The following is a 12,861-nucleotide window of genomic DNA, read 5'->3' on the forward strand; positions in this document are numbered from 1 at the left end:
TTTCATTTTCTAGTTTTCCTTCCTTCCCTGCTCGCTTCTCTCCTTTCTTGCTAGTTTCCTTTCTTCCTTCCTTTCTCTCCTACTTTGCTCATTTCTAACTTTCTTCTGTACATTTTTTTTCTTGCCTCATTGCCTGTTGAGGTAATTGCCTATTTTATTTTTTTTTTTACCTTTGTCTTTGTTTCCCTTATTTCTTCCCATTTTTTATTTCTTATTTCTCTGCTTTCTTCATTATTTTCTTTCTTTCTTACATCTTTAATTCCATATCAGAAAATTGCCGTTTTCTGTCTTTGGGTCTGGACATTTGTAAAAGAAACAAAGTAAAAGCATTTGCTTCTTAAAGAAATAAATTACAGCAACTGAGTGAAATGTTTTCCATGGTTTGTCCCTAAAACGACTGCAGCAGAACCGGGTCCTTCAGTTCTGCTGCCTAAGCAAAGTTCTGGTCCTTGAGGTTGAAATGTGCAGCGATCTTTGCACCAGTTATTAAGGACTTAATGAGGCTTTGGATGCAGGATTAACTGATGACACCAACCACTACCAACACATCCAACCCTGTGGTTTTGCACCATCAACCAACTGGTGAAATGGACGATAATTTGATCCCAGTTGTCTTGTTTAGATCACAGTTCTGGTGGTTTTTCAGCTATTTCCAGCATAGATCTAAAAAAAACTTGATTACTGTAAAAAAAAAAAAGTAGCTGCTATAAATTTCTAGAAAAACAAATAAAAATAGATATTCTGTGAAGTTCTGCTTTGGTTTTAGAATGAAAATAAATATTGGTACTCTTTAAATGAGGTTCATTATTAAATTTATTATGCTGTTGATTGTTTTACCTGATGCCCACTAACCTTTTCTTCTTTTCACAGTCTGCTACCCTCATTGCATTCATTTAACTGCTGCTGCGCCCACTAGTGGTGAGTGCTGCTAACACGCTTCTAATATGCAAAGCTTGTGCTAACAGAGCTTTAATGCATGGAGAAGAATGGAGGAACCAGTGATTTTGGTCCTGTATATGTCAGTCTGAAAATGTTTGTTACCAGCGATAGCACAAAACTCATTCACTAACATCATGCGCTGAGATTAAACCTTTCGCTTTTAGCTGTGGGAGTCTCAGATTATGGAAATTAATAAAACTCTTCTTGGAGCTGCTGGGGGGAAACGGCGTTAAGATGCAGGAAAATAGTTTTACTTTAACACATCCAGGTCAAACGGAGAGCAGTTCCAGAACCATATGAACATGAAGCCGGGTCCGGATCACTGAGAGGCGAACAAACGGACAAAATTAGTATCAGAGTTTAATTTAACAGATCATCACAAGTTGCTACATAACGGGAAGGTGGAATGATAAATAAAATTCAATGTTTTTCACATATTGTTTCAAATCTGAAAAGTGTGGCATGTGTTACTATTCATTCCCTGGTCCATTGCTTTGGAGAGTCTGCATGTCTCTCTGTATTAAACGTACAGACTGAATTTACCACCTTCCTAAAAAAATAAAGACATGGAGAAAATGTTTAAATATCTTATTAGTGAAATAAACTTCCAGTAAAATTCTTAATTTTTTTAAATCAATATTAAGGATTTATTTGCTTAAAACAAAATCCAATATTTTGCTGAATAGTTTACTTGTGAGTTAGATTTGTCTTATTTCAAGTATAAGATATTTGACCAAAGCACTTGGTAAGATTTTGTGTTTTTACAGTGTAGAGATGGAAAATGTAGAGAAACACAAACCTGCTTCCTCAGAAACACACAGTTTTGTTCCCCTGAAAAAATGTAAAACATTCTGTTTTTCGTTTCTGGTCTTTACTCATGATGGACTTAAAAAGTCTTAAATTTGAGTTGATGAAAGCCTGATGAAAGTTTTCTGACAGATCTGGTTAATGTGTAATAATTCATGATTTAACATTTCACTTTGGACCAGGTTGCTTTGGACAGATTATCATCTTAAATCAGATTTTTCCGTTTACTCGGGTTGTGGACAGTCAGTGGCCTCTGCGTCTTTCTGCCTTTTTGATACAGACTCTCCTTTAGCCTGGCTCAGCAGAAAAGCCTCCTCTGAACAGCTTCAGATGATTTGACGAGCACCTGTCAGGCTGCGTTTGCTGCAGCTCCCTGTTTGCAGTGTCAGTCAGAGCGTCAGGCTGACGCACAGCCTCGGTACATCCACCCTGCGGTTGTCACGGCAGCACCAGGAGGCTGTCAGTCAGCCGCTCTGCTGCTGTCAGGCCCTTCAAGACGGTTCCTGATCTCCATATCTGATGGAAATCTGAAGGTCATCTCTGAGCAGAGGTGGAGCTGTGCTCATTGGATATTTATGAGGTAGCCACAGAAGGAGCAACTAGTTCACTGTTTGATTTTTTACAAAGATACAATCAGCTTTAGTTCACATCAGCAGTGAGAACTCTGCTTTCTTTCCATCGACGTTGGACTGACTTGAATCATTTAAATCCAGAGTTTTACTGGAACACAATTCAGATGAAAACCTCCACTAGTATAGAGAACTATAATGAGAGGATGAGCAGAAATCCTAATTAATAAGACAATCTTAGAGTAACTGGAGAGCCATTTCATTCAAAAAGTAATAATTGTTGATGAATATTTAATAAATGTCCACATGAAATAAAAGCAAAATAGATATAATGGGAAGCTTGTTTTTTCAACTTCATTTTTTTCAAGATTTGCTGATTATTTCTGGATTATATAATCTTTTACTTATTAATATCATAATTGTTTAATTTATGACAATTTTATTTTGTAAAACTAATTTATTTTTGTAAATAAAGGTGGTAGGAGAGTCATAATTCACAGTGAAACACGTGGCCTGAAAATGTAGCCACTGGGACAAAATTATAGGAGTTTTGTGCAAACATTTGCTAAAAAATGTTAGCACTGCTAACCCTAAAGCACTAATCACAAACATTAGTTCCCCTAATGCTAAACCAGCTTGGTATTTAGCAGAAGCTAATTCTAAAGCACTAACAGCGCTAACTTTAACCATGTCAATAATGCAATAAGTGCTACAGATTTGTCATTACTCACCTACCTGAACAATTTCACTTCAAGACATGAGGAGAGGAAATGGAGCTTCGTCTTCAAAATAAAAGCATGGATATAAACATCTAACTTCTTGAAGAATTCTTCGCAGTCGATAAAACTTCAACACAACTAAAAGTTTACAAAACATCCAGGTGAATTAGCACTTTAGAACGTAAGCAGATAAATTAGTTAGGGAAGCTAAGGGCACTTAATGTTTTCAAAGTTAGCTAAAGCGTGAAATGAGAAAATTAACTATTAGTTTTATAAAGCAAGTCTAAGCTACACTGAGGATCTAGATGGAATAATGTGAACATGAAAAAGGAAAGAAAAGCCTCTAAAAAGAGTTTAGCATTTTAATGTTATTTAACGAATGTGAATATTTGTTCATATCCTGACGGACCTGAACTAAAGCAGATAACAGCTGTTACTGCTGTTAAAACGTTTAGAAAATAAAATAAATTGATAATTAGAACATTGACAAAAAAAATACTGTTACTTTATCTTTGTATATGTGATCAAAATCCCCAAAATGATTGCAGTTTCATCCTGCTTGCATTCTGTCCCCTTTTTTAAGCCTCTGCTATTGTTCCTCTGATATTTCTCGGCTGTTGTAAATCATCTCCTGCATAGACCCCGGAGCTCTGAGCTGTGAAACGGCTCCCTGGACAAGGAGAGTTTGTGAAAATCAAAGTCAGATCCTCTGTTTTCATCTGGAGTCCCTGTAAATGGATTGTTTGGTCATCTCAGACAGGATCAGAGCGGAGAGTTACGGTCCGCTTTGAAGCTGGTGGTGTTGGTCAGGTAATCTCCCAGCGTCAGACTTTATAACTCTGTCATTTTCAGTTTGGCTGTGATGGAGGTTTTATAGCTGCTGCTGCTGGCCGGCCTCCTGTTTTTCTCCAACTCTGAGCTCTGAGGTCATCAACTGTATTAAATAAAAGCAGCTGTGACTCTTTGCTGATGTTGTTGTTACACTAACAAACCTCAAACCCGCCATACCTCAGTATTAACACAAAACAAGGATAAATGCTGGTGATCAGTGACAAGTTTTATCAATTATTGTTATTAATTACCGCTGCATAGCTAACATTTCGAGTGATTCCTCTGAGTTTAACACAAAATGCCACTTTTCTCATGGTTGAGGAATCTTGGCTTTTTTGGCCTTCAGTTCAGGTCTGTGGAGCTTATTAAAAATGGCCGGGTCCAATCAGAACCAATTTTCATGGCTTGTGTTGAACGCGGGGTCCTGTAAAGATGCATTTCCTCCCTGCCTGCACTTCTACACAGGTTTTTATGGTTGTTTCAACTTCATGGTGCATTTAAATCTAATTGTACTCCCAATTATCTATATTGAAATACAGCAGCCCCCAGTACACCAGGGTTTATGGACCACAAACATCTGCAAATACTTGATACTCCCTCTGAAAACATTTAAAACTGTTTTTCTTAGTAGTTCAGACACTTAATACACTTTAATATGCCTTAATACTCACTGTGTAAACCAACGCCATTAATGTTAATATCAACATTCTCCCTTATCTCCTCCTTTGGGGGTTACAGCCAATCAGCACCAAGGAAAATAAAAGGTACTATAAGATGCTGCTTTCCAAACACCAGCCAATAGCATCAAGTTGCTTTGGCAAGTCAGCCAAAGGAATCTGCAAAGATGTAAATGTTCTGCAAATCATTTTCAACAGAAAACTACATGAATATGTGAGGATCTGCTGCAACTTTAAAATAAATTTAGATTTGGTATCATCACCAAAATTGCAGGACTATAACATCCAAATAGCTTCACTAAAATTCATGAAATGCCCCAGTCATGTCTATATGGGCACTTGAAGTGCAGAAATGCAACAATATTTAAATTTGACCATAAAATGTCAAAACAGTTTTAATTTGAACGCCTGTAGGAAGCAGTGTGACTCTGTAGGCATTTATTACGGTCATTAAAATCCTTATCGTTCATCTTATTTTGTTCCAGGTGTGTTTTAGGTTTATATATGTTTAGTCTGCTTTAATCAAACTTTAGTTCTAATTCAAGTTCTACGCAACTCTAGTTGCAGATCTAGACTAGAACTACAGTTGCCTAGAACTTGAATTCTAGGCAGCCAAGCTGTGGGTGTGAATATGAAACCAAACTTTGAGGACCAAAACAGCAAACTCTGGTCTGCCTATAAATCTAGGTGTCGGTTCGGTTTGAAGTGAACTCTGAATGCAGATGTGAACGCCAAGTGGACCGGAGAAAGCAGGAAGCAGACTATAGCGCAGGGCATTCTGGGTAAATAGAAACGTGTGAGTCTAGCACTAGCAGGAGAAATGGATTGTGATATTTTACCAAAGACAAAAGAGAAATCCTACAGCCTCTAAAATCTGATACTACTCCATTTGTGTTTACATGTGTGTCTTCTTCAGAGGTTTTCATGTCGTTTGCTTCAGTGGTTGTTGGTGCAGCGCCCCCACAGGAGAGAAGGTGAACAGGTTTTTGATTTAGCCTGGTTGGTTTGACTCAGAGCAGTGGTAAAGCGAAACGAACCACAATGGAAATGTAATGCGATCATCATGTGTAAACAGCCTTAGTGTCTCCTCTGATTTGTTTTGACCAGAATCAGGAACTAAAGAGTAACTGAATAAGAACCTTTAATAGATTTTCACTTTTTTTTCTTACATTAGACACTGTAGAGTTATTATTGGATGGGATTTCATTTGTTGAAATGTGCCTCAGCTTTACAGTTTATATAAACCTGATTTATATAAGGCTGGTATAATTGGTTGTGGGTTGGATCATTTTATATACAACTGTAATTCCAAGAAAACAGGTCTTGTCTCCTTTTTTTTATTAAAAATCAGCAGGCAGGATAGTTTTGTGCTCATAGCAACTTGCTTTGACAACCATCCAATGACGAAACTGTCTACCTCTGAAAAAGTCTCAACTCTGTGCGGCTGCCTGTCCTCCTACTGACGTTTCTGTGGATGTAGCGCCCGATGTGTGGGCTGCAGCTGCATTAAAATTCAGAAAGCTAAGGAACAAGAGGAGCCCAGAGTTTGGTCTCCATGCTGCTCCTGTGAGAAAAGAAAAAAGTTTGAGTTTGTTCTTTGCCACAAACTTTAAAAGTGGTGTAGAGTTTCATAGTATTTGCTCAGATATTCCCTGATCTGCCCTCCTGCATGTTCAGATAACCTTGATGTCACCACAATAAGCTCTAGGAGGGACTGATGCTTGATAAAATCAGTACTGATATTTGATCATAGTTTTTCTAACATACTGGGTCAATAACTGAAACTGGGCTGATATGAACAACCGACGTTTATTTCTATTTGCTTGTCATCTGTATTTTGCGTTAGCTTAGCGATGTCTGTGCTTCAGTGGAGGTGCACAGTTAAAGGCTGACAGGGCTTTGTAAACTTTTACATCAACTTTATTTATCCATTCTTTAAGTTCAGCTCAGGTGTGGAACAATCACCAACTTATTCTGAACCGTTTGTCCCCTTCAGGTTCCAACCCGGCTACAGGCTGCGACTCGGGCGGACTGGGCTGCTCAGGTAGGAAAACTAAACACACCTCCAATGCCTGTGCTGGAATTAAGAACCTTAAATCTTTATATAACATGTTTTCTAATTTTATTTTACATGGGAAATATATTTTATGCTATTTATTCCTTCATTTGTTTAATCAAAAGGGTTTAATTAAAATGTTTGCTAGATTCTGACTTAAAGGGAAACTTTTTCCTCACATGTTTCACATGAACCAACTTGTCCAAAAGAAGTAAAAATAAATAAATGGCTTAATAAATTAGTTAATGTGGCAAATATTTAATAAATATCATGGTCAACAGTATTCATTTGACATTTTTATGGCTCACATGTGAAAATGTTATCATCTAATAACGTTAAACACTGTGTATGTCACATGTAAAAGTTTTCCAAGAGTTTTAATTGTTTCACATGTGCAACACGTGTTTTCATTGTAATTTCAGGTTACTAAAAAGACACATTTTTTTCTTAATATTCAAGGAGTTTTAAAGTTTTTATGAGTTCACTGTTTGTTCAGATTCATCTGTAGCTGTGTTTATATTTGGGAATTATACAGGAAGTGGATCTCTTGACATTTTTCCAAGAATGTCCTGTATTTTTGAGATGGTCTTTGGTACCATGTTCATCTGAATCAGAGGGATTCAAACCCTCAACCCAAGCAGCTTGAAAATTGCTGAACTTTCCACTGTCTCTGAGAAAAATCCCTCAGCCTGAAATCTGTGAAACATAAACCTCAGATGAACCTTTTTGTCAGGAATGTGATCATCCAGGAAGATGCTGACTGGATTCTGGACGAACCTTTCTAACCTCAACTTTCATGTTGAGCTTCTGCTTTTCCCAAATCACAAACTTTTTCTGGCCTCTGAGTTTTACAACTGCATTCATGCTCCTCTGAGTGGGAGGAAATGCAGTTCAGCCCAAAAATATTCAGACCCCTGCTGATACTGAAGTTTGTTTCTTATTGGAAAAGGATCACAAATCTGTCAAAAAATATTAAAATCTACGTAAAAGTGTTGGGAATTTTCTAAATTCCCAACACTTAATACCAGGAGGAATTAAGAGGTTTGAGCTGAACTGTACTTTCACTTCCAATATTTGCTTTACAAAAACAAGCATTTTGCAGGAACCAATGAGCTTCTGGCGTGATGTTAGTATTTGACTGTGGCAGAAAAAACGTTTGTAAGTTTGACGGCTGGATGGATTTGTTGTTTTGGGTGATGCAGACATCAGCAGGGGTTTATATCTGTTTGTTCTATAATTTAAGTTTTCTGCTGCTGTTTTCACTGCAGTCGCTTGTTATTTTTGCCTCATCATTTTGTACCTTTGCAGTTCTAGTTGTTTCATTTTTGACGTTTTCAGTTGGGAAACGGCGCCACCTTCAGTGCCTCCAAGCACCAAATAAAACCCCCAGGATGACGCTGCTGACTGCTCCTCTTTTCTTTCTGCTGTCTTCTTATGGTTTCTAAAGTTTCATAAAAACAAAAGAGCAGTAATGGTATTTAAAGAAACTTTTTGTAAGTTTCAGGAGGATTTGGCTTCTGAGGACGGTAACGACTTGCTCCGTTTTTGGGACGTTGTTTATCTCCTTTTGCATCATATTTATCATCCACTGCATCTTTCTCTGTTTTATCCAAACATCTGTACTTCCACCAGCTGCTTCCTCTCCCACCAACTCATCCACTGACTCCACTAACACCAGCCATGCTATTAACGCCATCTCCCACGGTAAGCAAACCTCATCCTCCCTCATTCTGCCTTCCCAGTCATCCATTCCTGTCCTTTCATTCTTGGTTGTCAGGTTTTTTATATCCTTGATGTTTTAGACCCAGTTGCTCTCCTTCAGTTGGTTTGGAGAAACGGTCCCTTTCTAACCCTGTAGTGAGAACAGTGAGGATGTGTTAACACCAGCATCATTTGTCATCTCCAGCCTCCCCTCCTCCCATCCCCTCCACCTCCACCCCTAGCATGCCTCTAACCTCAGCCTTCAGCACCAGCTTTAGCAGCAGCAGCACTTCCAGCTCCTCCTCTTCCTCTGGTAAGCCTTCATCTGCTTTGCTGCCTCGTTGTTTGCCAGGACAGTCTTTGCTTATTGGATGTTTTGTATCAGGACATGATTATTACTTCTCATTTATGGAGTCGTTTGTAAAGCTGCACAGTTAAAAATGACTCTGCCTTTATTAACAGAAAAATTGTTCAGTCATTGTTCACCATGTTGTTCATTCAGTTTTAAATGTAACATGTTTCATTTATAAACTAAACATTTAATTAGCAAGAAAAATATTTGGTTTACCAACTAAATATTTAACTTGCTAAATATTTAGCTTCAAACGAGTTAGCTTGCTAGCTTCAGATCACCATACTCATATATTTAGTTGAAGATAAATATTTAGCTAAATATACTAACCTGCTGTGAAATACTCAACTTCAAACTGAATATTTAGCTTAATGTTCTTCTTCATGTATGTAGCTGACTAGATATATATTTTATATTTAGCTTACTGGCTAAATATTCAACCTCAAACTAACTGAACCTTTATTTAACCAACTCACATTTAAGTGTTTTGCTTGCTAATTAAATATTTTTGAAACTTTATTCAAAACTGTTATATAAATAAATTAACAACGTGGTGAAAAAATTAGTAAAACCTGAACCCACATTTTTTTCTTTGCAGGCTGAATAACCCAAATTATTAGTTTATTTTTGGACTTCGTAACTTTACACCCCATACCAATTATCTATAGAAACTAAATCAAAATGTAGATAACATGGCTCTGAGCTTTGCCACATCTGAATTCACGTTTTTTGAAATAGTGACATTTCATGAGAAAACATCAGAGATGTAGAGAAAGACCTGGAGGAAACCAAAACACATACAAGTTTCTTTTCACTTAATGTATGTTTTATTTCAAAATGTCTTTTCTAAACATCAGATCATTTTATGTCCTGGTACAAAACCTAAAAGAACTAATTGGTTTCTGTCACTGGTGTGAAACTCCGTCAGAGTTCAGAAAGGCTCCTGCTGCTTTAACCCAGTCTGCTTCTGTGATTTCTGTCACTGACATGCCGCCATATTGTTGCTAATCAGCTTCTGCCTCCATCAACACTACCACTACTTCGCCTCCATCCACCACTGCTCCCATTGCTTCAACCAGCAGCACACATGGTAAGGCAGATAGCCTCATCAGCAGCATCCATCAGTAAAACACACTGACTGACTGCAACATGAAAACAGAACCATTAAAACCTGACTAACATGAACAAGTAGATTGTTTTCTTACAGTTTACAGCAGCTGTGGGGTGAAGGAGACTAACCTGCTGTGATGGTTTTACTTCCCTGTAGCTGAACAGACAACCAGCATCACTGCAGCCGTTTCATCTGCTAGCACTAACCATGCAGACACTAACAGCACAGCGCTTGGTAAGAGCAACATTAACGCCAAACTGTCTGCAGAAATTATGCACAATAACATGAACAGTTTTTACATTTTTCGATTTAAAATTTTCCAAGCCAACCTGAACCGATGAGAGAATCTATTGGATTGTTTTCTATTTTCACAACCTGATCGGAAATCACTAAAATATAACCTTTCTGACTGCAGAGAGTAGGCCAGAACTTTATTTTAATTTTAGTAGTTTCTTTAAAACAGGGACAATGTGCAAAAAACATGAATAAAATATGCTTTTCACCAGATTTAGCTTAGCAAGCAGTTGAGTCAATAAAACAGTCAAATACCATAAAACATACATTAAGTCTCTACATTCCCTACATACGATCACAAGGTCATAAAATTTCATTATAAATGGTGCTAAATGCCAGACTTCTGCTCTGTAATCATTAATGTCACGGTTTCTCTGCTGGTCATTTCCTGACTTTACAAGAAAAGTCTTTCAGGTTAGTGGAAAGTTTTAGACTTTCTGGGAGTTTGTTCCATTTTGTAATGCCTTTGAGGGAAAAGTCTGTCTGTGGAAATGCTGAGCTGCATTTGGGTTTTCTGCAGTCGTCACAGTTGGTAGACCTGAAACCCGTCTCACATTTACCAAAAACATCAGCAGCTGGTCTAATACAACAGAAAACTAACACTTTATCTACCCGATAAAGATCATGCTAACAGTAAAACATGGTGGTAGTAGCATGGTGATCTGGGGATAAATTGCTGCTTGTAACTAATCGAATCATGAATTTTGAATCGTTAGATTGTGAAATTAAACTTATATTTTGCATTATTACAATGACTCAAAATGCATCTCAGTAGTTTAAAAAGTGGCCTAATCAAAGTCCTGAGACAGAATTCCTCAAATGTCATCCAAAATCCTTGCACAGTGATGCACCAAACTCTTTTCCTGCTCCCACACCTTTTGATGATAGCTGTGATCATCGACTGTAGAACAAAAATGACTTTTTCACACATGACCAGGTTGGTCCAGATAGACAATTACTTCATTTCAATAAATGCATTTTGTGTTTACTCTGTCTAACATAAAAATTAGTCTGACCTGAACCATGAAAGTGTGACAAAAGAAACAGAATCAGTAGAGAGCTATAAACGGTTGGTGTTTTCCACCAAGGCGGTTCTGGTACCAGAACAGGGCTGGTGTTGTTTCCACATCCTGTAAAGACACTTTTCAGTCTCTACTCTCACTAAAAACATCTGTGCTAATAAATACTAGAGTTTAGTGATGCGGGGAGATTTTGACTCAAATCAGGACCAAGTTGTTCTTGGGACCTGGAAATATTTCAGACCTGTGTGTCTTGCAGAACAATGGCTCTGTCCGCCCTCTGCTTTGAAATGCATCATTATTCTGTTTATTGAACAGGAAATGATTTTTATTCTGGAGGAAGTTACACAAACCTGAGCACCAACTCTGGTTTGGTGGAAAAGTAACATCTAATGAAGCTAAACAGGGCAGATTGGACAGACTTGCATGGATTAGTGTCCAGTTTGCTTTGGAAACAATAACATTTATGCATGTGTTATTTTTACTTCTTAATACTTTAGCAAAACTTGTTTGATTCCACCAACAACGTGGATGACTTAATTACACCTAAAATGACATCAAACTTGATTTTTACTTATTTTGATTCAAGATTTAATCATTCAAACCAACAAATACACATTTAGCGTTAGGTAATGAAATATTTTCTTTAAATATGAGTTCCTGTTTTCCTGTTAAAATACCTACATTTTCCCTGCTCAGCAGATTCTTATAGAGATGGATGGATGGGTGAAGCAGCTACTTTCAGTTGTTTTCATCAACACACAAGATAAAATATCAATGTTTTATAAACTTATTTTTGATCATTTTATCAAGATTCATTAGAGAAACACATCAAATCAATACTTTGTTTCCATAGTAACTGAAACCTGAGAGCCTTAAAGCATCTTTCAAATTCCTCCAGATTGCATAGGAACCTTGTGTTTGTCAGACATGTTGCCCAGTTTCTGTAAATTTAGTGACTTAATTTTCAATCACATATTTAATAATTTCATCTTCCTGCTCTTCTTTATCTTTTAACCACCCTCTTTTCTCTAGTTTCTTCCTTCGTTTCTTCACCTGAACCTTATCCAGGGACGACTCTCCAGCTGCCGTTTCTAACCACCAACCATCCGTCGACTAACAAAGCCGATGTTTCTTCTCTGGGTAACAAACCAGCTGCATGTCCTGTTAGCATCTAAACTCCTCAGGTTCTGAATTTCTATCCAGTCTTCACACCTTCTGTGTTCTTTATTGCTCTAAGATTTTATAAACTTTAAATCATGCATGGGATTCGTGGATCAATCGGCTGAATTTGTGGTGTCAGATGGTCTTGGTTTATGTCATTGGTTTTAATGTACTTTGCAGGCATTTCTTTTGCTTGGAAATGCATTTATTTATTTAATCTAACCTGCTTTTTCACTGCAATGCTTCCTCCTTTGATGCTGCAACCCAACAGTGGAGAGGACTTCTGCAACATACCCCAATTCTCCAAGGCCCAAACATAAAACTCTAGTTAGTGGATTAACTCCTGGAAGAAACTTTGGACTTTTTCAATCGATCAGAAGAACCCGGCGTGCGTTATCGTCCAACCCCCGTTCTCTAACATCCAGTCAGTTCAGTCCTACAGGTCAAGACTCCAGACCTCCAAAGTCACAGCATCAGCCCAGAGTTATTGCTTCAGCCACAGGTCCAGCCTCCCCAGTGGATCCATCACGCCCACGACCCCCCGCTGCCTTCCGGGGTTCAGCTTTCTATCACAGCCCCAAACACTCCCTGGGGTTCATCTCAACCCCCCTGAGGAAAAGGC

The 12,861-nt window shown here is 37.9% G+C and overlaps 1 protein-coding gene across 1 annotated transcript in view; it reads left to right on the forward strand.

Moving 5' to 3' along the window:
* Positions 1-858: 858 nt before the first annotated feature.
* The window catches only part of LOC106941227 (G-protein coupled receptor 126-like), a 38,830-nt gene continuing 26,827 nt past the window's right edge, over positions 859-12,861 (forward strand). Inside the window, exons 1-7 of the mRNA XM_015024172.1 lie at positions 859-918; positions 6,539-6,586; positions 8,231-8,302; positions 8,505-8,612; positions 9,664-9,741; positions 9,919-9,996; positions 12,111-12,218. Of these exons, the coding sequence (XP_014879658.1) occupies positions 8,543-8,612; positions 9,664-9,741; positions 9,919-9,996; positions 12,111-12,218 (334 nt within the window). The 5' untranslated portion in view covers positions 859-918; positions 6,539-6,586; positions 8,231-8,302; positions 8,505-8,542. The remainder of the gene's footprint in view (positions 919-6,538; positions 6,587-8,230; positions 8,303-8,504; positions 8,613-9,663; positions 9,742-9,918; positions 9,997-12,110; positions 12,219-12,861) is intronic.

This window comes from Poecilia latipinna, unplaced genomic scaffold (assembly GCF_001443285.1).
Source record: "Poecilia latipinna isolate Pla-1442-1.1 unplaced genomic scaffold, P_latipinna-1.0 Scaffold3558, whole genome shotgun sequence".
NCBI lineage: Eukaryota > Metazoa > Chordata > Actinopteri > Cyprinodontiformes > Poeciliidae > Poecilia > Poecilia latipinna.